Source organism: Cervus canadensis, chromosome 15 (genome assembly GCF_019320065.1).
Source record: "Cervus canadensis isolate Bull #8, Minnesota chromosome 15, ASM1932006v1, whole genome shotgun sequence".
Lineage (NCBI taxonomy): Eukaryota > Metazoa > Chordata > Mammalia > Artiodactyla > Cervidae > Cervus > Cervus canadensis.
In genome coordinates, this window is record NC_057400.1 from 32,965,048 (window position 1) to 32,990,425 (window position 25,378).

The 25,378-nt window shown below is 36.5% G+C and overlaps 1 protein-coding gene across 2 annotated transcripts in view; it reads right to left on the minus strand.

Moving 5' to 3' along the window:
* Positions 1-1,954: 1,954 nt before the first annotated feature.
* STAM2 (signal transducing adaptor molecule 2) overlaps positions 1,955-25,378 on the minus strand; it is a 45,761-nt gene continuing 22,337 nt past the window's right edge. Inside the window, exons 6-14 of one of the 2 annotated variants that reach the window (XM_043487843.1) lie at positions 24,387-24,456; positions 23,595-23,781; positions 17,959-18,053; positions 15,874-15,953; positions 15,651-15,738; positions 13,788-13,842; positions 9,587-9,740; positions 6,722-6,891; positions 1,955-4,419 (exon numbers count right to left, since the gene is read on the minus strand). In XM_043487843.1, coding sequence (XP_043343778.1) covers positions 4,188-4,419; positions 6,722-6,891; positions 9,587-9,740; positions 13,788-13,842; positions 15,651-15,738; positions 15,874-15,953; positions 17,959-18,053; positions 23,595-23,781; positions 24,387-24,456 — 1,131 coding nt within the window. In that variant the 3' untranslated portion in view covers positions 1,955-4,187. Of the gene's footprint in view, positions 4,420-6,721; positions 6,892-9,586; positions 9,741-13,787; positions 13,843-15,650; positions 15,739-15,873; positions 15,957-17,958; positions 18,054-23,594; positions 23,782-24,386; positions 24,457-25,378 lie in introns of both variants that reach the window. The other variant, XM_043487842.1, reaches the window with a different exon arrangement.

Genomic DNA, 25,378 nt, shown 5'->3' on the forward strand with positions numbered 1-25,378 from the left:
TCTGCTTGCCTTGAACATTTCTCCTTTTGTTCAATACCCACTAGAAGAGCGAATAATAACTGCATAAGCTCTGGCACAAAGAAATCAATTAATGAAATGCAGATTTTTTCAACCACTAAAAATGGGATTATCAGGGGTCTTAGCTTCATTTATCCATACAATTTCATTATAGTTTGAAAAAGATAATAAAAGTCTAGCAGCTGGACTTATTTGTCTCAGAACTCTCGTGACAATTTTAACCAGTCTCGTAAAAGTCTGGAATGCCCGGTATTCAGGTTTCACCATAGACTTTTATTCAAGTTTATTAGTTTCCTAGTGCTGCCATAACAAAGTACCTCAAACATAGTGGCTTAAAGCATTGATTTCTTGTGAGTTTTAGAGGCTAGAAATTTGAAATCAAGGTATCAGCAGGGCCATGTTCCTTCTGAAGTCTTTTAGGGAAGAATCTGTCCTGGCTTCCTCCCGTTCTGGTGGCCCCAGGCAGTCCTTGACTTGTGGCAGATTAATTCCCATCTCTGCCTCCATCTTCACAACTTGCTGGCTGTGTCTCTGTGTCTTCTCAAAAGGGCACTGTCATGGGATTTACAGCCCACCCTAAATCCAGAATGATCTCACCTTGAGATCCTTAACTAATTACATCTGCAATTTCTTTTTCCAGATAAGTTCACATTCTGACATTCTAGGGAAGCATGAATTTTGGGAGGACGCTCTTCATCCCAAGGGGAACTTCCTGACCCAGAAGCTGAACCCAGGTCTCCCGTATTGCGGGCAGATACTTTACCGACTGAGCTACATGGGAACTTCCCTGGCAGCTCAGACGGTAAAGCGTCTGCCTACAATGTGGGAGACCTGGGTTTGATTCCTGGGTCGGGAAGATCCCTTGGAGAAAGAAATGGCAACCCACTCCAGTATTTTTGCCTGGAAAATCCCATGGATGGAGGAGCCTGGTAGGCTACAGTCCACGGGGTCACAAAGAGTCAGACATGACTGAGCAACTTCACTTTACTTTCATTCATCCCACTACTCAATGTAAGCAACCTAATTTCTCTTTTTGACACAGTAAGGCTTTTTCAAAATGCAAATTTAAATTTGGCTTGGTAAGATTAGAACCAATCTTCTGTGGAGAACTTTATTTAAAAAATCTTTAATCTTCAAAAGAAACTAAATCAAATCCCTAGAACTGAGTATGTAAATAAGAAAAATGCCTTTTGATAGAAACAAAGCATGACAGATTGGTGCTATAGTATTTATAATTTATTATTTACAAAAATAACTTCAGCTTTCTCACCAAAATGACAATAACTCCTCTCCCAGAAGTCAGGGGCCTTGGCACAATTTTTACTAAGAAGAACTTTCTTTTAAAATTCCTAAACAATAATTTTTAACATCTAAAATCAATTTTAAAAAAATCTGGATGGTGATACTTTATAACTGTCTTCAAAATATACAGTGATATCTGTTATGCAGTCAGGTATCAATTCTTAATTGATAAGTATTATAATTATTTAATGTTCAGGTAATTTTATAAACAAGTTACCAAATTACAAGACAATGTTGGTAGACCATATATTTTTCAAAGTGTAAGAACATATCTCACTTCATATAGTTTAAGATCTAGGGCAGATTTTTTCCTACATCAGTGAAAACTGTATTATAAATTGTCAGGAATTCTTTCTAATGTACCAAGATTTCCATATGAAAAAGTAGAAGTTATTTTTATTTTTTATATAAAATAGTAAGTATGAACCTAATGTAGAAATCTGATGTTAGATAATTCCTTTGGCAGAAAACACTGAATTATAAACAGGTCTTAAATACATCCATAAGATCATGAAAAAGAAAGAAAAATAACCCTGTTTTTCTTATTAACACCAAAAATATCATCTCAGTACACCGATTTAATAACATTTTTATACTATCAACAACCTGAACACAAAATTCGCTACAGTATGGCAAAAATAAAATTATTTTTAATTTAAAAGGGAGAAGAAAGTTCCGGATATATAAAATTTCACAGATAAATGCCAATATACACTATATACACGTTTCATGTTATATCATTCCAAAACTACATTAGTTGAACTTAAAAATGGCAGAACCCAAATTAGTGGGTGTGCAGTATTTATTGTAATTCAAAGACTTACACAGAATCAAGCTTTTACAACTCAGATCACAATTATACATAAATTATTTACACAAACATTAAAATAACTTTATTAAATACTGTTTGGGGGAAAATGTAAGATTTTTCATATATTATGCAAACGCTAATTATTATCAAGAGTAGTTTTGTAAATGTTTTTTCTGTTTTGTTTTCTTTATAGAAGATTCATTTCCAACAAAGTAAGGTGCTATTTTAGAATTTCTTACAAGTATATAACTGAATTCACATGGAAGGAAAATACTGGATAAAAAACAGAGGACAGACATGAAAGGTTAAAAGTTTCTTTCCAGTTACTTATATCTGAAATAAGACAATGACAGAAATTGGGTTTTTCTAATATTGCTTGTTTTTCCCTTTAAATGTAGACCAAGTAGTATATAGGAGACTGTTTTTTCCCAGGATATAGTTTCTTTGAAAAAGGAACATATTTATAATGGAATTTTTATAAATACAGAAATGACAAATATTTCCAGAGCACTATCTTCAAATGGATTCTTAGTAGAAAGATTAAGGGCTTTCTTTAAAAAACAATATAGAAATCTTGCTTCCATGCAAGTTTATTTATTTTGGCAGCTTGCAGGATCTTAGTTTGAATATGGACCCCAGTGAGCCAGGGAATTCCTGCGAGTTAAATTTTTAAAAACTCAACTTTACATCCATTGTTTCTCCCAGTCGAAATACCATGGATCTGTAAGCATAATGTATTCACATTCTGTGCTATCTAAAAAGTTGGTAGATGATGCAATAGTGGTGCAAATTCTTAGGAAAGAAAACAATCCCTATTGGTTTACTACCTAACTCCCAAAGTACGTGGAATATATTAGCACTTCAAACTCACCTAGAACATAGGCTTCAGGAAAACTGTCTTGATGGCTTCCCTATAAATCTACTGCCTGTTATTATTCCACAAGCTCAAGATTGCTTCCGAAAGCAATGGCCAAAATTGTCAACAGTCTGGCATACCATTGGTACTCAAATCACCTTTTAAAAAAAACAACACATCAGTAAAAACACACATCACTCATGCCTGGTATACATTGCATCATGTTATGAGGAATGTCTCATAGCTCAAATTCACATAGTCTGTAAAATGGAAATGCAGCGTCTCTGCACACCATGCTGCAGAAAAACAAAACCAACCAACCAACCAAAAAAAAAACCAAATGGACCTTATATCTTCATTAGATGATGGCCAAAACCACTTGAAAAGGTTTTTAAGTGGCAATTCTAAATGCTAAGGTCCCTTGTAGGAAAAAATGTTTTTTATTTTTTTCCCAGGGAATGGAAATGTTTCATGGGGCATTCCTCAACCCACTGTTGGCATGACTGGAGAACTGGCTAAATACTGTAACACACATCTGCATTTACATGGTCTTCACTAACAATAACAGAAAACATTTCCGTTCCTCCCAAAGTGCTCTTCCTTCTGTAGACAATTCTATGCTAATTATTACTCGACACATCACTGAGAGCAAAACTGACAGTACTGCAAACACAACTGCAATTTAAGGAAACGAAGGAAATACGCAGGGAAGCTAAATGCCTGCACAAAAACATGTTCGTCTTTCTAAACAATGGTGTGTGGGAAACTGAAAAAGAAGAGAAAAAAAAAAAGCAGACAAAAAGTACTTAAAGGTTTCAGTGCTTTCCCAACTACCATGACATTTAGGGGTAAATGGTGGTTTCCTTGTACACTCCTACACTCCCCTCTCTTGTTGTTTAGTGTCAGAAGGCTACTTATTTGTTTGTCCAGATTTGTGTAGAGAGATTTGAAAGTAAGAAAAAACTAACTGGATGCAACTTGAAGCTGCCTCTGATCAAAAGGCTGACTTCAAACAAGCTGGAACTGGAAAAGAACTTTTTATGGCGTAATAAGAGTAAGACAGGTTTCTGTGCTTTATTTATTCATGGGTCTTTTCAGTTGAGAAAATTTTTTTTTCCTTCTTTTAATATTTTCAGATTATAATCACAAGGGTTGAGTAGTACACTTATGAAGGCTTTCAAGAGAATACTTGGTTTGAGTTTAAAGGAGAGGCTGCTGTTGATGGTAATTTGTTTGCGGCTGTGCAATTGAATGAGCTGGAACTGCCACGGGAAAGCCTGCCAACTGCGGCAAGTTGGAAGTAGTGTTCTGGTAAGAGGACATATCCACGGACATCCCCATCTGCTGCGTGTAAGCCGCTGCAACAGGAGCTGACTGAAGGTTAGAGTTCTGGTTCATGTAAGTAGGATTGGAAACAGTGTCTTGTCCAGTGCTGCAGACAAAATTTTAAAGAGAAAACCGTATTTACTTTGCGTTGTCTGGGTTACGGTCAGAGATCAATCACTGTGACAAAATAAAAATGTCTTTTCCATATTTCTAAGTTTATATAGCTCTACTATTCTGATTATAATTTAACCACTCCAGCTATCCAACACTGTTAGTGTAATTTTCATATTTGAGAAGAAGGAAGTAGTCCAAGTGAAATAAAATATAGGATTATAAGGCCTACTAATTTTGTTTTCCCCAAAATCTCTCATGGAAAACATCTGGAAATCTCCTGAGGAGATGCAGATTCTTTCTGCCCCTGGTGTCCCGGACCAGGTGTGGTGGGAACAGGACCCCAGCTCAAGGACACCCTCAGCCCGTTTTCTCCTGTCCCCTTTCTCTCAGTCAGCACAGCGGAGACCATGTTTCTTTACCCACTCTTTACACTTTCCTCTGGTAGCGCCCTTTCCAGGCTGCCCCTGGCAGCTTAACCTGAATCCCTACATAAAAGTAATACAAGCAGGGAGAATGTGTAATCCACGCAGGACCTGAATCTACCCTCAACAGACTGTATTAACACTATGCAAAAACAAAACAAAAAAATCCCAAATCCCTACTAAGTTGAAAATCACACCAAACTGTGGGACATCTATTTGTTCCTATAATTACTATAGTGTAGCTTTTATTTCGGAGAAGGCAATGGCAGCCCACTCCAGTACTCTTGCCTGGAAAATCCCATGGACGGAGGAGCCTGGTAGGCTGCAGTCCATGGGGTGGCTAAGAGTCGGACACAACTGAGCGACTTCACTTTCACTTTTCACTTTCACGCATTGGAGAAGGAAATGGCAACCCACTCCAGTACTCTTGCCTGGAAAATCCCATGGACGGAGGAGCCTGGTAGGCTGCAGTCCATGGGGTGGCTAAGAGTCGGACACAACTGAGCGACTTCACTTTCACTTTTCACTTTCACGCATTGGAGAAGGAAATGGCAACCCACTCCAGTACTCTTGCCTGGAAAATCCCATGGACGGAGGAGCCTGGTAGGCTGCAGTCCATGGGGTGGCTAAGAGTCGGACACAACTGAGCGACTTCACTTTCACTTTTCACTTTCACGCATTGGAGAAGGAAATGGCAACCCACTCCAATGGTCTTGCCTGGAGAATCCCAGGGACGGCAGAGCCAGGGACACGACTGAAGTGACTTAGCAGCAACAGTAGCAGCTTTTATTTTATTTTTTATTTATTTACTTTTTTGGCTGCATCAACCCTTAGTTGTGGCACACGGGCTAAGCTGCCCCGCAGCATGTGGGATCTTAGTTCCCCAACCAGGGATCGAACTCACGTCACCTGCATTGGAAGGTGGATTCTTAACCACTGGACCACAGTGAAGTCCCAACATAGTGTAACTTTTGAAAGGGCCTTCCCCAGTAGCTATAATTTTTAATTGTACCAAATATACTGCTTCAATACAGGAGGATCCATGTCTATACTCCTCTATAGTTTTTCTCTCTGTAATACCTAATGTCACCCAGGATAACAAAATTTTTACATTTTAACTGAGTTAAATACCAATGTGAACAGATTTATTTAATTACCAGATAATATCTAAAATTTATACTCATGGAATTGAAGAGTGGGAAGAGACTTTCGAGATCATTACACATGACTGAACTAAAGAGACATTTTGTGTTGTTAAGCAAAGTTAACAGAAGGCAAGCTTCAGACATGGTTTTCAGGGCAGAAGTGAAGAATATAAAAAAATCAGATGACAAATTCCACAGCTGAAACATACTTCTTCTAAGAGTCAAAGCAGCAAAGGGTTTTGCTTTTTAGGAATACCCACTCCTAAAATACATCTGAGACTACATTGTTGTTGTTGTTCAGCCACCCAGTCATGTCAACTCTTTTGCGACCCCACAGCCTGTAGCCCGCCAGGCTCCTCTGTCCATGGGATTGCCCAGGCAGGAATATTGGAGTGGGTTGCCACTTCCGTCTTCACCGAGACTACTAATTAAAGCACCGTGCTAAGTGTATCAGTGGCTTGGCTTCTATAAGGGAAGTTAGCTGTATTTTTCCCCAGGGACCCAGACTATAATCCAGGTCTGGGCACCGTCTCAGTATGGGTAGCAAAGCTAAGATAGCACCATTCCTGTCTCATGGGATCTTGAATGAGCACTTCTATAACTTCATCTCAACAGCAAAAGAAGGCACTATTATTGTAAAGAAAAAGGTCTAATTACTCTCATTCTGAACGTCTGTGAAAACTTAATGTATATAATTACAAAATTAACATAGCTCCCAAAAACTTACCTTAAGTACGGAGTTTGAGCAGGCTGTGTTGTCACTGAGGAATTCACAGTTGGAGGCAGAGATCTCAGTGGACCAATCTGATCTGGTCCTAGGCTGTAACTCTGGGCAACAGTGACGTGCTGAATACTTTGACCCATATAGTTTCCACCATGTGGTTGAACTGGGTATGTCTGTTAACCAAGGAGAAAAGGTTGACTCACTGATTTCCCAAACAACTGCCTAGCAATACATTAAAACTTTAAAAGACTTAAATGAAATAAAATGAAGTAGTTCTTTGGAGAGCAATCTGATTTCATCAATCTGTCCACCCTGGTATAAAACATGGAGCGCTTCCACATCATAGTGTCAAATCCATGGAAGTTTATGATTTACTTGCTCATTCTTTTATTTTGCAGCACAGTGAAAGGAAGGGAGGTGGTGTATTTTTAAGCAGCAGGTTGGAATTCATCTAGGCTGTCTATTACTAGGTAACATGTCTTGCTGTTGAGCCACAAGGAAGACTATATACTCCCTTGAAGTCAGCACAGTATCACTTCAAGTCACTATGAGAAAGATGACCTTCTTCACCCCTATATCAGGGTGCCTTATTCAACTTCTTAAGAATGAAACTTAAAAGAATAAATTGAAGGATAAGTGGTATCAAGGCAGGGTGCAGGCCCTCTCTGGCAATGCCTCCCTCATCCTTCCTGCAGGACAGATAGGACAAAAGGAGAGAAGAATTCTGGGTAAAGGAGATGTGCCCTCAAGAACTAGCAACATGGTCTAAGTCTCTTTGGATATTTATATGTATGTGTGCCCTACTTAATTTCCAGGGTAACATCTCTTTCAGGACAGGATCTACAACCTGCTTACAAAATACAACATTCAAAACAATTGCATGTTTAACAAGTATCATATAGTAACTATCATCACTCCAGTTTTAAACTAAGCTATTTTTAAAGCAAAGACCAATAACATGAAAATTCAGAATTTTTAAAATGCCAAATAAACTACTACATTGACAACTATAATCATGGGAATTCCCTAGCAGTCCAATGGTTAGGGGGCTTCCCTGAGAGCCCAGTTAGTAAAGAATCCGCCTGCAATGCAGGAGACCCCAGTCCAATTCCTGGGTCAGGAAGATCTGCTGGAGAAGGGATAGGCTACCCACTCCAGTATTCTTGGGCTTCCCTGGTGGCTCAGCTGGTAAACAATCCACCTGCAATGCGGGAGACCTGGGTGCGATCTCTGGGTTGGGAAGATCCCCTGGAGAAGGGAAAAGCTACCCACTCCAGTATTCTGGCCTGGAGAATTCCATGGTCCATGGGGTTGTAAAGAGTTGGACACGACTGAGAGACTTTCACTTTCTTTCCAGTGGTTAGGACTCCATACTTTCATTGCCAAAGGCATGGATCTGATCCTTGGTTGGGGAACTAAGCTGTGCGGTGCAGCCAAAAATTTTAAAAAGGAAAAAAAAATCATACTACCTCCTTAGCAGACACACACAGCCCACTGACAACAGGCTAAGATGGTGGGAGTGGACCTCTTCTGCACGTTAGGGTTCCTGAATGGCCTTCACAGATGCAGCTAATGGTGTGTTACTCTAACTTTTTCTAGTATGAACTTTTCTTTTTCAAATTAGCATAGGAACTTTAAATATTTCAAATGCTATTATGTGTGAATAATATAGATAATATTCTATGAAGAATCAAACTAGACAGAATGCTAACTTTTTAAAGGAATAAGTTCTGCTTAGCGAAACACGGATTGTAAACAATATGCAACTAAACATAAAAATCTGACACAGGAAGGACAAATAACCCTTTTTAGACACACAAAGAAGTAAATACAATATCTAGTCCTATAACACAATGGTGCAGACATTTCTATTTTGTTTCATGTTCACCGCAGCAGCAGATAAACAGAAGCAATACTGAATAAACTCCAGCTGTCTTTTGCACCCAGAAGTCCTTTCTACCCTCACATGTAATGACTCTCATCATTTTCAGAAGTTCGGGGAACAGCATATTTGATAAATGCATCTTGTCTGATGTGACAGTTACCATAGTAACTATTCTTTTTTTACTTAACAATTATGTTGTGTCAAGTCACCTAGATTATGCATCCACATTCTGTTTCTCCTTGGTGTCTCCTTCACACACTCCTTTACATACCAGTTTTCATACATTAACATGAACTTTGTTCATCCAAGCTCATTCTGAATTCAACTGCTAACTGACTGAAATTTGAAAAAGGCTTCAGAATACCGGATACTGACAAATATATATATTCACTTCAGCTGGGAAGTGCAGAAAAGGTGTAAAAAGCCCTAGAAAAGATGTTCATGAAAGGCTCAAGGAACCTCTATGTATAGGCCTGCATCATATCCTCATCATGTGTGGATTTTTAACAGTATAAGCCATACATCTGAGAAAATATAAAGCATGATCTGAGAACAAAATAAGTTCCTTAAGCCTTTTTAATAATCATAGAAGTTAAAGAAATCTTAACAGAAATTTATAATAAATGTTAGATTTTGCTTGCTGAGCAACAGGAACAGCATCAGTACCTCATCTGGAGGACTCCTGACATGCCAGGCTCTGTCCTAAACCAAAGGATTTATACTTACAAAAGCTTATGAAGAATAGAACTCCCCTCATATATTTAATGGCCTCTTCATTATGTTATAAATGAACCTAAAATATATTTGTGAAATATGAGTGTCTAATTGTCCTGGTGAACACTTAACTGTTTATCCAACAATTTTCTGACGGAGATGGATTTTATAATATTATTCATGGACTACAGAAATTTTAATACTATGCTTTTTTTTAATTTAAAACTTTTTTTTACATTTTGAAAAATGTTCTCAAATGATATGCTCACCTGAATTGGAACTCCAACTGATGAAGATGGGAAATGTGCTGGGTGGTGGATCTTTGAATAGACTGAATATACTGGCGCTTCATTCATCAACTTATTATAAAGTTCCAGAGCTTCTAAGACTTTTACATTCAATTCAGACAATTCTGAATGCTTCCTGATATAGAAGAAAAGCCCTTTAATACTTTTCAAAGTTTTTAAGCATTTAAGCATATTTTTAGCAACATACTAGAATAATGAAAAGAAGGGCTTCCCTGTGGCTCAGATGGTAAAGCGTCTGCCTGCAATGCAGGAGACCCGGGTTCGATCCCTGGGTCGGGAAGATCCCCTGGAGAAGGAAATGGCGACCCACTCCAGTACTCTTGCCTGAAAAACTCCACGGACAGTCAGTCGCCTGAGGAGCCTGGGAGGTGACAGTCCATGGAGTTGCAAAGAGTCACATGACTGAGCGACTTCACTTTTCACTTAGCAACATAAATTATTTTTTAAAATTTACATTTTCTATTCATATTTTAAAAGATTCTACTGTGAAAGAATATTCAAACAGGGAAAACAGGAGGAGGAGTTATTTACTTCATGTAATGACTAGGCTGATATAACTTCATAGTATTAGGGGAATTCCTTTCCACAACTTGTAAAATGCAACCAGTTCATAATTTTGGCGCTAGAAGAATTTTGTTTTCTTATGTTACAGGTTTCTGTTAAAAATTCAATTACAAACAAGAGTAATTTTTGAATTTAGGAAGAGTCCAAGTCTTAATTAAAAATCTTAGTAGAAGAAGAAAGTACTCAGGCAAGGACCAGAGTCAGGTGTGAGATACAATATGACTGAGATATAAGCACATTCACAAACAGAATAACACAATTTTTATTTGCTTATACTCATGAAAGCCTCAACTAAAAAAAATTAATAATTATCCTTAAAAATGCAAATGAAAAAAATGTATACATAAAGTAGTCTCTACGGCTTGTTCATTCGTTTCTTTTGAAAGTGAGTGAATATAGGTCCAAATAATAATATTTTCAAGTTTGCATCTTCGAAACTGCCAGGGAATTGCAAAGTCAGGCCTTTCAGCCTGGTACAGTTTCGCTCTCATTCTGGGGCACTCCCTTCACAGCTGACAAGTTCATAGAAGTTAAATGGCCACTTAATCTGGCCCAAAGCACCCACAAATCTGTTTGTTAATGTAGCTTTTAAAATATATACACAGAGAGACTCAAGAGACAAGAAGCAAAGCAAGCAGCCAGACACAGGGCTATCCAATATATGACCTGGCCTGAGTCCTACCAGGACTTGTCACCTTTCCTCCATCAGAGACTGTTATGTCTGAAATAAAAAGTGCTGTTTGCTCTCTTGCATGTGTGACTGTATCAAGGAGGTTGAACTCTACTTTCAGAAATATTGGTTGTAAACTGCACAGGAAGTTTCAGAAATGATCGTCCATGCTAACAGATGTGTCACTAAGAACCATAGGCTCCAAGAACCAGAGTCCATATAACCCAGTATTATACTAATGAAACACCAGAACACTGAAGGGCAGGCTGAATGCACACTTGAGATCACCTTCGAGGATTTGAGACACAATCCCAAAGCAGTAACAAATTTTTACTAAACTGTGCCCGACACTATCCTGGGACAGAGAAATTAGGCAAAAGTATCATTCTCTCCTTCAGAAAGACTGCAGTCTGTTACGAAGACAAGGCCTGAAAAATAGCAAATATATAAGACAGCACATAACCGAATGCAAAATTCAGTGAAATAGGTAGGGGACCGAAGAGTTTAGAGGAGGGGATTAATGTGATTCACAGGGTTTTATGGAGAAGCCGGGACTTAAGCTGGTACCCCAGGAAGGATGGAAAGGTCAAGCAAAAAAGGAAGGCCAAGTCAGGTCAGTGGGACAGTGTAAATTAAGGCAACTGAAAGAAACAAGAAGGGTACACAAGGGAAGAGTGAAAAGGTGGTAGAAAAGGCACTTTGACAGAGGTGGTAAAAATGGTTTTTGGAAGGCAGTAGGAAAGAACGTTAGAACAGCCTGAAACAGTTAAGCTCAGGCTATGGATCTTTCTTCAATAACTCTATCTACACCTTTTTTTGAAGTCAATTTACATGTTTATCCAATATAATTTCCTAGTATGATAAATGCTACAAAATTTCATTCTGTACAATGACAGAAATGAAAGCTAAAATTTAATATTCTGACAGTAAAGTTATTTTTCTTCTTAGGAAAAACAAACTAATGTTGATCCATTCAAGGGAGGAAACAATATTTTCTTCATCTCTGAATGCTCAGCAAGGGTAAATAGTCAATAAAAGTTTGTTGAAGAATAGCAAGCATTTTCCAAAACAGGAGCTGCATCTGCAGTCAGTGGGCAAGAAGCAGAAAATGCCAGCTGGCCCATTCAGAGACTGAAATTAAAGAAAGAACTGGTCAACAGGTGAGCTTTCACTCAAAAAAGTAACTCATATCCTAAGTAAAGAATATCTTCAGAGGAAAACAATGAAAAAAATAGAGTGATTATTTGTTTTCCTCTGAAAATATTCTTTACTGACAAAAATAAAATTATACTGTCATCTCTTTGGCTTTTTTCACTACATGTCAATAGATGTTTATCAATGATAATGCTTTTTACTGTAGAATGTGTGGATGTTTAATTTTTATAAAACCAATCTCACACTGAAAGACATTTTAGTTACTTTCAAGTTTGTTATTATAAATAACACTGTGAAGAACACCCAAAGAGCTAAATTTGCATATATCCCTATGTATTTAGTATTGGCCTGAAATTGCCGAGTTAAAAGATATGGACTATTTTTAGTCTTTAGAAAGGTTTATAATAATTGCAGCCCTAGCCACACCTAAGATAATACTATTTTCTTTTTAATCTTTTTAAAAAGTAATTTTATGTATGTATTTATTTGGCTGCGCTGGGTCTTCGCTGCTGTGTGGGCAGGCTTTTCTCTAGTTGTGGTGAATGGGGGCTAGTGGCAGTGCACGGGCTTCTCATTACGGCGGCTTCTCGTCTTTCTGAGCACAGGCTCGAGAGGGTTCAGGCTTCAGGAGCGGCAGCATGTTCCCCGGCTCCAGAGCACAGGCTCCGTAGCTGTGGCACACGGGCTCAGCTGTGCCGTGGCACATGGGATCTTCCCAGACCTGGAATCGAACTGTGTCTTGTGCGTTAACAAGCAGATTCTTTAACACTGAGCAACCAGGGAAGCCCTCTTTTTAATCTTTTCCATTTGATTATTCACTAACCATTAATATACCTGCACTGAAACCAAAATAACAGATTATCAGTAGATATTCCATGCTTTCTTCAAAATAAGACCAAAAAATATGATGAAATTGACACCATCATTTCATTTACTGAGACAGGGATTTATTTTTCATTTCTATAGAAAATACAACAAATTTATTAAAAAAAAAAAAAGTCCTAGGGAACAATGCTTATAATCTTCAGTGACTAGAAAAAACCTTGCCACTACTTTTCTCTGGCAAAGGCAGATAAGAAGTAAAGTAGTTCCTGTTCTTCCTATGCTGTTTTATACCCAAGTTCAGTAAACAGATACTAGAAGGGGAGGATGGTGGGACACTACAGCCTTCTTACTTGTCTGCCATTCACCATGGCTGCCCCCTCTGACTTAAGATATAAAGCTCTGAGGAGTAAGAGAAGGGGCAAAACTAAGTTAAAAGCTCAAAACCTTGACAGTTTGACCTTCAGTGCTGCTATCTCTAAGGAAGAGTAAGACTCGATGGGATAATGAAATTAAAAGGAAAACAGAAATACAGAAATACAAGGAAGAAATATGAGAAGAGAAGGTGTGTAAATCGGATTTAGAGTAAAAAAAGAAATTTCATTGGAAAGTTTTACAAATACTACTTTTCATTATATAATAAAACAGTACTTGCCTATGATTCCTGTTCTCATTTTGTACTCTATTCAAATTTACTCTTTATTATTCATTAACCCTCAACTCCAGCCCAAGTACAAAAATGAAGATAGGAGTTCATCATTCTACATATAATACACTGCCATGAAAAAAGCTATTACCGAAATCAGAAGTACCATTCTATTAGTATTTTTAGAAACAGAAACAATTTCAAAAGATTGAACAGTTCCACAAAAACTTCCCAGCTTAAAGTTCTGCTTAAACAAGTCAACGTAAGAAAACTACACTTGTCATTTCCTGCATGAAGAATCTCACCTATCAATCTCTTCAAGTTTTTCATCTATCATTGGACCCATCTGTTGGCAGATATCTGTAAACGCAAAAATATTTAAAAATCTTGAAACTAAAAAACCAGTTTAAGTCAATTTCAACAATTTTTAACAACAGAGCACCAATATGTAACACCATGTAAAATATAAAGAGAATTAAGTTATGCTAGAGAAAGGACTGTAATAGACCAAACAGTAATACTATTCAGCACCAATATTAATATCATGTGACCAAGGCAAAGTAAAAATCAGAACAGAAATCCCACCATGTTCTTTCGAAGTACTACTTTATAGACTGAAATTTGGAGTTATCTCAAAAACCTTAAAAATACTTAGAAAACTATTATTAGTTACAATAAAATGAACCTGTCACAGTATAATAACATAATTATATACAGATTAGATATGAACATTTTTCTTTTATTTAGACCATTTAAAAATAAGACAGTTTGTATATCTCCAAATGTAAACATTGATACAGTAGCACAATATTCTATATTCATAACCAGACTTTCTTCTATAAAAAATTTAATAACATTTATACAAGACTGCTGGGAGAAATATCAATAACCTCAGATATGCAGATGACACCACCCTCATGGCAGAAAGCAAGGAAGAACTAAAAAGCCTCTTGATGAAAATGAAAGAGGAGGTGAAAAAGCTGGCTTAAGACTCAACATTCAGAAAACTAAGATCATGGCATCCAGTCCAATCACTTCATGGCAAATAGATGATGAAACAACGGAAATAGTGCAAGACTATTTTGGGGGGCTCCAAAATCACTGCAGATGGTGACTGCAGTCATGAAATTAAAAGATGCTTGCTCCTTGGAGGAAGAAAAGCTATGACCAACCTAGACAGCATATTAAAAAGCAGAGACATTACTTTGCCAACAAAGGTCCGTCTAGTCAAAGCTGTGGTTTTTCCAGTAGTCATGTATGGATGTGAGAGTTGGACTATAAAGAAAGCTGAGCACCAAAGAACTGATGCTTTTGAACTGTGGTGTTGGAGAAGACTCTTGAGAGTCCCTTGGACTGCAAGGAGATCCAACCAGTCCATCCAAAAGGAAATCAGTCCTGGATATTCACTGGAAGGATTGATGTTGAAGCTCAAACGCCAATATTTTGGCCACCTGATGAGAAGAACTGACTCATCTGAAAGACCCTGATGCTGGGAAAGATTGAAGGGAAAGAGAAGGGGACGACAGAGGATGAGATGGTTGGATGGCATCACCGACTTGATGGACATGAGTCTGAGTAAGCTCCAGGAGTTGGTGATTGACAGGGAAACCTGGCGTGCTGCAGTTCATGGGGTCGCAAAGAGTCAGACAACTGAGTGACTGAACTGAACTGATGATACATTTATCCCAGAGATTTTTCTCCCAATGGATTTTTTAAAAAGGCACAAAAACATCTATTTTAATTGCTTCAAATTTCTTAGAGAGTAAAGACACATCAGCATGCATCAAATACCCCTACATTACAAAGTAAACATAGATCATGTATAGTTTTGACCTTTAAAATTCTAATACAAGAGAATTAGAAGAAGAATAAGAATTTCTAACATTTTGACTCAGTTACTTCATGATGCTATTTCTAATTCTGTCCTTTTTTTAACTGCAAATTTCATGAGTGGGCTTATAGAAAAGTAAAGACTTCCCCAACGAAAAGGATAGGCAGGTTGTAACAACATCTTCTAAGTCATATGTTTACTATTTTACTACATTAGTCTACTTCCCACCAAAGATTTCTAATCTCTGGAAGCAACCTGAGGCAGAAAAAATTTAAGACTTTATAAATCGCTAAAACATTAAATGACATTAAGGTAATCCCTAATATTCACTTAGTACCTTCTAAGTCCAAGAGGTCTTGGGAGTCTGGTTTTGAATCTGTTGGATCTATACTCTGCAGTACCTGCAGGGCTCTATCCATCTTATCCTAAAAAAGTAACAAGACACTTTTACAAAGAGTTTTAATTTCAATGATTATAAAAATTTATTTTCAAGCATTCTCAAGAATAACACATTTTAAAAGTCTTGACAGTTTAACCATTAAACAAAAGAATGACTTTACCTCATCTATATAAACAGGCTCAGGCTCTGATTTCTTAATTTCCTCCTCCTCCTCATCAACTATATTCAATTTGTCGACAGCTGCTATGGAAACAAAGTAAACTTTAAGTTCCTCAGTATTTACTCTAGTAGTTTAGTCATTAATTTATAAATAGCCTGTGATTATTCATAAGAAAAAAAAAGGAAACACTAAATAATCACAACATTTCATAATCAATGTACGTTATTACATATGTTCATTGATTCATGGCACAACTATCTATTTAGCCCTTACTATATGATAAGCATTGTTCGAGGCATTGAAAATACACTAGTGAATAAAACAAACAGGAATCCTTACCCCGATATAACTTACATTCTAGTGGAACAAGTAAGCAATATTAATGGGAACTGTCATTACAGGCACCTTCCTAAAACTGAGTGTTATTGCTAGGGTGAAAATATATATATGAGAGTAGAGTATTATCTAATTAGCTAATTTCAGAGTTAAATCTATGAACTACACTCTTTCCTGTTATAAAAAATTATTTTCTACATGTAAAAAATAAAAAGAGACCTGACTGCAACCTGATAATAGTTACAGCAACACAAAACAAACTTTTTTTAGAAAAGAGAAGGTTGAAAAATAACTTAAAAAAAAAAAAAAATATATATATATATATATATAAATAAAATTATTTAAATGCTCACTGGAGAACTGCCACAATGTACTATATTTTAATAAAGTAAATTTGAATTAAAAATTATAATCAAAAACTATATAACCAAAGAAGTTTTAAGTCCCAACAGTTATTTCAAATATTTAGTTAACTTTCAAGTATGCCCTAAGCAGCAGAGCTCAGCATAACATGAAGATTTACTGAAAATCCAGGGTATTTTTTACTTTTAAAAATAGAAGGTCAATTTCTCCAGTCTATAGTGAATTCTACGGCATTCCTTAAGGATGGTCTGTCAAGCTTTTAAACCTAGTGTCTCCAATGTTCATATCTACTTAGTCAGACTGCAGGAAAAAGAAGTATTGAGTGGCAGAATACTCAGTGTTCATCTCTCTCAATTTTAATTGAATGCATCATTCAATCTATATAAAGATGACGCTACATATGCTGTAGAGCTTTCAATTTAAATTCTCCAGAACTATAAAGATTAGAAGCAGTATGTTCAGCAGCTGTGTCAGTACAAGTACATTCTAATGGCAGAGTAGCCGACTTCAGAATCCTGGCTTTACCTCCTACTAGCCAAATAACCTCAGCCTGTTTTCTTATCTATAAAATGGGATATCAAAAGTAACTATCTCACAGACTTCAGAAGATTAAATGAAATAGTGCAAGCAAAGGACTTTGCACAACACCTGATAAACGAGTGCTTAAACACCACTGAGCAATTTTATTTCTGACCCTCACCATCATTAGTATTATTACCAGTTGTTCTACACACTCAGCACCACCACCCTGCCCCCCAACTCCCTGCCTGCCTAACAAATGGATGCTTTCTTGGCATGGCTGGCAGCAGCTGTGTGGAACTGTCTGTGGCTGCAAAACTGAGGGAAGTTCAGAAGATGTGAACTATGAATCTACTGTCTTGATTACATTACTTTGTTATTGTTCTGGTTCCCTGGGACCAAATCAATGAAAGGAAAAAATCTACAATTTAGGAGTACTCCTAACGCCTGTAATCACACTCAGCACTTGTCAACAGACCCCCCAACCTGCCTGCTTTGATACTGTGCTTCAATGAAGAATAAAACATTTTTTGTTCTAGACATATGCAAATTGCCTCTTAAACCAAAATTACACTGATTTAAATATTTACATGGTCAAGCACAGCTTACTTTATGCCTTACATGTACCTATGCAGATTAACTCTCAAAGGATTTAAAATATAATGATAAGGAAATAACTCTTATTTGGAATTGACTTGGGATAAGTTAACCCCTTAATTTGGGAAGAAGTAGGGTAAACTGTATTGCCTATAAATAAATTATTCAAAACAAGAATCAAATGCCAATCTACTTTATATTTCAAACCGAATCATAAAATTTAAACAAAAAACTTCAATAGATTTAACCATTCCATAGATTTTAACTTACCTGCCTCTGATTCTATATTTAAATTACATGTTACAAAATTAGATGGGAAGAGTCCTATTCCTCTGTGATTTTCTCCTTTCCACCAATTAGCATCACTGAAAATACAGTACAAAAAATGCCATTTGTTACTCTATATTTCATTTCATTAGTGTCAAGAGTAATTAAGATAAAAATTAAATTTAGTCTACTTTGAAAATACTAGTTCATATTCCACTATATTTAAAAGTAGTTCCTATTAAACTTGTGTGTTAGTTGCTCAGTCGTGTCCGACTCTTTGTGACCCCACGGACTATAGCCCTTCAGGCTCCTCTGTCCAAGGAATTCTCCAGGCAAGAGTACTGGAGTGGGTAGCCATGACTTCTCCAGGGGATCTTCCCAACCCAGGGATCGAACCTGGGTCTCCTGCATTGCAGGCAGATTCTTTACCATCTGAGCCACCAGGGAAGTAAACTTAATAAGAGATATAAAAAAGTACAAATAAAATAAACATCTATATTGTCATACTTAAATTCAGAACCTATCAACAACTGGTCATATTTGATTCTGCGCTTTAAAAAAAACCAAAACATTACAGAGAACACTGACGTTTCCTTTATCAAGACCTCCAAATCCCAAACTCACATCCATCCTTCATACCACCACCAAGTTGATATGTCACCTTCCTTCAGATGTATTTTTTATTCATTTACTGTATCTATAAACTCTATATTTATCTAAAGAATTTACAGATATAGATATATACAGATATCTATAGTCAACTCTATAGATATTAAGTTTGTACAAAAGTAATTGCAGTTTTGCATTGTTGAACTTTGCCATTTGATACTGGAGTATTCTTAAATAAATATGGTTATGTTATACACCATTTTAATGCACATTTCTTGCTTTATATTTTTTTGCTAATGACTTATTACTCATCATATAAAAAATGACTTATTTTATATTTATTTTAGACTAGGGAAGTGATGCTAGACAAAAAGCAAATTGAAGCGGTTTTCTTGTTTGAGTTCAAAATGGGTCGTAAAGCAGCAGGGACAACTCACAACATCAATGACACATTTGGCCCAGGAACTGCTAATGAATGGACAGTGCAGTGGTTCAAGTGGTTCAAGAAGTTCTGCAAAGGAGACAAGAGCTTTGAAGATGAGGAACATAGTGGCCAGCCATCGGAAGGTAACACCACCATCAAAGCTGATCCTCTTACAACTATACGAGAAGTTGCCAAAGAACTCAACGTCGACCGTGCTCTGGTCATTTGGCATTTGAAGCCAATTGGAAAGGTGAAAAACCTCGGTAAGTGGGTGCCTCATGAGCCGACCACAAATCAAATAAATCGTCATTTTGAAGTGTCATCTTCTCTTACTCTACGCCACAACAACAAACCATTTCTTGATCGGATTGTGACATGCAACAAAAAGTAGATTTTATAAGACAACTGGGGATGACTAGCTCAGTGGTTGGACTAGTAAGAAGGTCCAAAGCACTTCCCCAAAGCCACATTTGCACCAAGAAAGGTCACAGTCACTGTTTGGTAGTCTGCTGCCACTGTGATCCACTACAGCTTTCTGAATCCTGGCGAAACCATTGATCTGAGAAGTATGCTAAGCAAATCAATGAGATGCACGGAAAACTGCAATGCTTGCAGCCATCCTTGGTCAACAGAAAGGGCCCAATTCTTCTCCACGACAACACCTGACCACATGTTGCACAACCAATGCTTCAGAAGTTGAACAAATTAGGCTACAAAGTTTTGCCTCATCCACCATATTCACCTGACCTCTCACCAACTGACTACTTCTTTCAGCATCTCAACAACTTTTTGCAGGGAAAATGATTCCACAAACCAGCAGAAGGCATGAAAATGCTTTCCAAGAGTCAAATCCCAAAGCACAGATTTTTTTTTTTTAAATTTTTCGAAACCACTTTCTTAGGGTTTTAACATACAAGGAGCTGTACCTATTTACTGTACAACTTGATGGATTTGCAAATTAGTATGCATCTGAATATCATCACCACAGTTTATACAATAAATATATCTATTACCTCCTAAAACCTTCTCCACCCATCTCTATTAATTTTTGGTGATAATACAATGTAAAATCTCCCTTCACAGCAAATTTTAAGTGCACAGTACAGCATTATAACCCTAGACACAATGCTGAGAGTAGAACCCTTTAGGATTGATCTGGAGCACAGATTTTTATACTACAGAAATAAGTAAACTTATTTCTCATTGGCAAAAATGTGTTAATTGAAATGGTTCCTATTTTGATTAACAACGATATGTTCGAGCTTAGTTATAATGATTTAAAATTGATGGTCCAAAACCACAATTACGTTTGCACCAGCCTAATATAAATGTTAATCAATATATATCTTTAAAATTTTATAGGTTAATTCTTTCAGATTTTATTAATCCCTTTTAAAGATCCATCACACAGATATGGCATATTTGATGTGCTCATCCCCATGCAGGCAGACACTTAGGTCATATCCAGTCTTTTCTTTCACCCTTATAAAGGCTGGGGTAATAATCATTCTAGATTTTAGGGCACACATGCAACAATTCTCTAGGCATGTTCACAGAGAGAGGCTTGCTGGGCCACAAAACCTAAGCATTTTCCATTCTCCTAATGTTGTCAAATGTTCCCTGAAGTGGTTGTGGCGATTCACCAACCTCCTTTCCCTCAGCAGCATGTGAGAATGTCATTGTCGCTCACACGTGTCAACTGTCCAGGCAACACTTGGTATTGCACAGGAGAAATCACCTCTTACTGCCGTGCCCATTTGCAGTTCCGAGCATCCAGACTGCCTCTTCCGTAGACTGCCTGTTCATATCTTCTGTCCACTTTTCTTTTTCCACTGGGTCATTTGTCTCTTTTCATGAATATATAGGAGTTCTGTACATATCTGAATAGCATTTGTTTGTCTGTATTATGCAAATACCTTAAACTCCTCAATCTATTCTCCTTCATATTTGCCTAATAGTTTCACATTTTCCTTTATAGCGCTCTTCCACATCTAGGTCTTTATTTGGGATGAAATTTTATGTACTGTGTAAAACTGAATCAAATTTTATTTATACTGCATAGAAAGTCATTCATCCCAGCAAAATTTATTTAATAGTACATCATTTTTCCTACTGATTTATGATAGTCTATCTTTCAAACAGCAAGCTGCTATCTGTTCATAAGCTTATTTCTGGATTCCATCCTATTGCAATAGTCTATATTTAATATAACATCTTAATATGCCTTGATACGTGACAGGAAAAGTACCTTCTCTGTGTTATTGTAGACCTTCATATTTCCATATTAATGTCAAAATACAAATGTTTCCAAGTCCTCTGAAAAAAAGCCTTATTGAACTTTTAATTAGAAATGAACTGTTTATGTATTAATATTAGAAAAAGTAATCTTTACAATATTAAGGTTTCTTCAGCATAAATGACATCTCACTCCATTTATATTTATTGATATATAAATATATATTTTATTTTATATTTTTCAAAGGATTTATAATTTTTTCCATGAAGTCCTTAAGTATCTTTGTTAGGTTTATTTATGCCTAGATCCTTTATAATATTTGGGAGCACTGAGAATGACATTTTTTGGTATACTCTGTTAATAAGGAATCTGCAGCTGTCGATCAGTTAAGTATTTCTTAAACTGAAGTCTGAGAATGATATATTTTCAAGAGACTTCTATACATGAAGTTTTAAATTTTGTAATTTTAATTGCAACAGAATATAAAAACAATGGATATAGTCATATTCTGGATCATCCAGATGACCTCTTTCTTAATGCAAGACGGCCATTTAACTTTGGTACCCAAGTGTGCATTTGTGTTTAAAATCTTGCCAGTAATAACCAATCTCCTAGACTGACAACATTTAACTTATGTGTGTTGATGAGCACATCTATGGCAGTTTTAAGATTGGGGTCTCCTAACATCAAAATGACATTTAATCAACCTACATATTCCATCATATTCATATTGAATTCTCTTAGTAGTTTACAACAGACAAAAACATTCTCTTTTGCAAGGATAAGCCTTAACTGAAAATAGTTTCGTATGAGTCTAAGTTATTTAATGGATTTGTGCTTTAACTAGACATCAACAAAAAGACACATGGCTTCACAATGATGTAACCCTTTACATACTGCAAGCCCGCAGACCGTAACAGGTACATAATGCCACATGAACATCAAATGACATCAAGGGATATGGTGTGTATGAAGGAGTCACAACAACCACATAAGAAACAATCAGAAGAAAATTGAGTTATCAGAGCAGTGAGCAGAACAGACTTTAAGAAAATGAGGAAGCAGCTGTGCCACTGATCAGTACTGTTATTTACCTTGTGAGCAGTAACTTACACTGGAAAATTTTCTCATTACATAAAAATAATGCTCATTTTGTAGTTTTGCTTCTATTTATTTTATAAATGTCCTTAATTTTATGCTTGTATAAAAGTATCAGAAGTGTAAACTTAAGTTCTTCTATAAACATTTTACACCCAGAAGCCTGACATTTCAGACTTTCAGCGTTCAGACCTCATACTAACCCTTCACATTCACATCTATTCTCCGTCAGGGATCATGTACTCTACTCCAAATGATTATTTAAAAAAGAAAAACAAAACAGACTCTTCAAGGAAAAAAAATGATTATTTTCTAAGTAAACATAATGTTATCTTGACTGTGTAAGAGACCTTCACTTTCCTGTTTTGTAAGATCAAAGTTCACCCATAATGAACCCACTGGATAAGCCTTTTTTCCTAGAGGTGTGTACCACGCGCGACTCTGCTTTCTTCTGGACCCCAACATTACCTCTTATGGCATTCACAATCTTCATACCACATACTTACTTGTAAAGTAATCTTAACTCCCTTACTTTATTCTAGGTTTTATGAAGAAAACAACTGCTTCCTCATTCTTTATTATAAACACAGCATATTCATATAATATTTTCCCAATAAATATTTACTGCAACAAAGTAAAACCATTTTGGGTATTTACCCATTTAAAAATATACTAATGTATCCTTACTAAGTTATTTATAATGGATACCAAGTACATTTGCAATCTGTTAGTAACGAGTTGTTAGGTCTCAGTCTTGCTAAATTTCATCAATTTCTTTTAAAAGCAAACTAAAGTAGAATTAGGCTCAATACAGACAAATCTATTCTTTATTACAACTTTAAGTGATAGAGAAATTGTGAGGGAGAGGCAGCAGCAGATTAACTGGGGAGGAGCCGAGCATAGTTTTTAGCTGGGCTGATCAAAGGTATTACAGCTATATCTCTTCCTAAAGGTTTTTTTTTTTTGCCAGTAATTTTGGTATATACCATTCTCAGTGTAAATACATTCAGATGACTGAATGTTTCTGCTTACCAACTGTGATAATAAACAATATTATTCAACACATTTTTAACCCAAGATACAAAGAACACTTTATTACCAAATTTAACAAAAGAATAAGAAACTCAAACTACCCCGTCTAACTAATTAATGGCAGAAAAGGTTCTAGTATGATTTAAATACACCAAAGTCAAAAGCTGAATATTCAGCATTCTAAATTAAGGATATGATACCGAATAACTTCAAAATATTCCAGAAACATTTAAAACATACCTGTCATCCAAAACAATAATAATTTCACCATGTTTAAAGGTGAGTTCATTGTCCTCAACGGCTTCAAAATCATACAAAGCTCTCACTTTCCTCGCGACTTTCTGATCTGACTGAATCTCTGCAGATGGATACAAGGGTTTTGTTTCTGTGTGCTGGTGCTTCTGCTCTTGCAGTGATAATTCAATAGCTAGTTTGAAAAATTAAAATGCAAAAAACAAGACAGCCAGTATTAACTCTGGTTTTTTAAGAGTTTAAAAAGGAAATATTACATAATATACTATTTAATAAGAATAAATCAGGTGAATGTTATTTGTCCAGTTAAATACTGAACAATTAGCTTTTGTGGGGTGGGGGTGGGGGGCAAAAGGGGACAGGGCAGACAACTATGACATTTTTGAAAATAAAGTTTTTGCTCATTCCTTAATATCACAGTCTGTCATACACAGCAGCTATTATTTTTACAGCAAACAGATTGTGACATTATAATATGGGTAGCTTTCCATATAGGACAAGTCATGAACATATTTTTGTGCTTGACTCATAACTTTGGCATTAAAGAAAAGGTGAAATGTAATCTCTTCAAAGGTAGGACACTAAAAACTATTACTGACAAGCACTATGAATTCAATTAACCTTATATCATGTCAGTTGTTTCTCTTAAGTTTTCAGACTCCACTAGTTTTTAGATTTGAGGTAAAATACTACAAGTAAACTCAGTTTTATTTTAATTTTTATTTCAATAAATCATTCTGCAAAGATCAGCCAACACTAAACATGTGCTTAATCCTTTACCTTTAGCTATATCTTCATCTTCTTTGTTTTTGTTTGATGACGTACCGTTCTTGGCAGTAGCTGAGACAGTCTGTAATGTATAAGTAAAATGAACACAACTACCTTTTCAAAGAAAACACAAGCTCTATAATTACTCGCACATGCTAATTTTAAAAAAAACAACTGATATAACTAATGAGTTTTACTTAAAAGTGAAGGTCTTTATGATAATTTTAAGTAGTTGTTTTCAATACTACAACAGAACATCAGAATTTTCAAGAAAATATGAAAAAAATCACAAAGGGCATGAACTGGCTTACATTTTGCATGAATCTTAGCATCTGACTCAGAACCTGACATAAAGAAAAGTACTTAAATATACATCTTTCCTGACTGCATTTCCTGATCTTGGTGGTCCAAAGTCTAATTCAACGCGGGGGCTACAGGAGAAGTAGCAAGAAGCCAGGCTAATGACTGAAGAGCAGAGGAGGGACGCAGACAAGAAGCGCAGCTCTAGGCATCCATGTTAACCCCCTTCACTACTCATTTTGTTTGAATGGTGGTGACTCTTCAGACATAGCAGAGGACTAAGGAAGGTCATGCTTAAACTTAAGGGCATGGAAGACAGAGATGTCCAGGGTTCTGAACTATCAACCAGTTCTTTATCACAGATTTTTGAGAATGACTTGCAGAAAGGACAGAGCAAGGAAATGCTGGCTTTCTATTACTTCTAAGACTTTTATTTTTTAAATTTATTTTTAATTGGAGTATAACTGCTTTACAATGTTGTGTTGGCTTCTGCTGTTTATGACAGTGTGAATCGGCTATAAGTATACATATATCCCCTCCCTCCTACCCCATCCCCCATCCCGCCCATCTACGTCATCACAGAGCACTGAAGCTGAGCTTCCTGTGCCATAAGGCTGCTTCCTGCTAGCTATTATTTCACACATAATAGTACATACATGTCAATGCTACTCTCTCAATTTGTACCACTGTTTCCCCACTGTGTC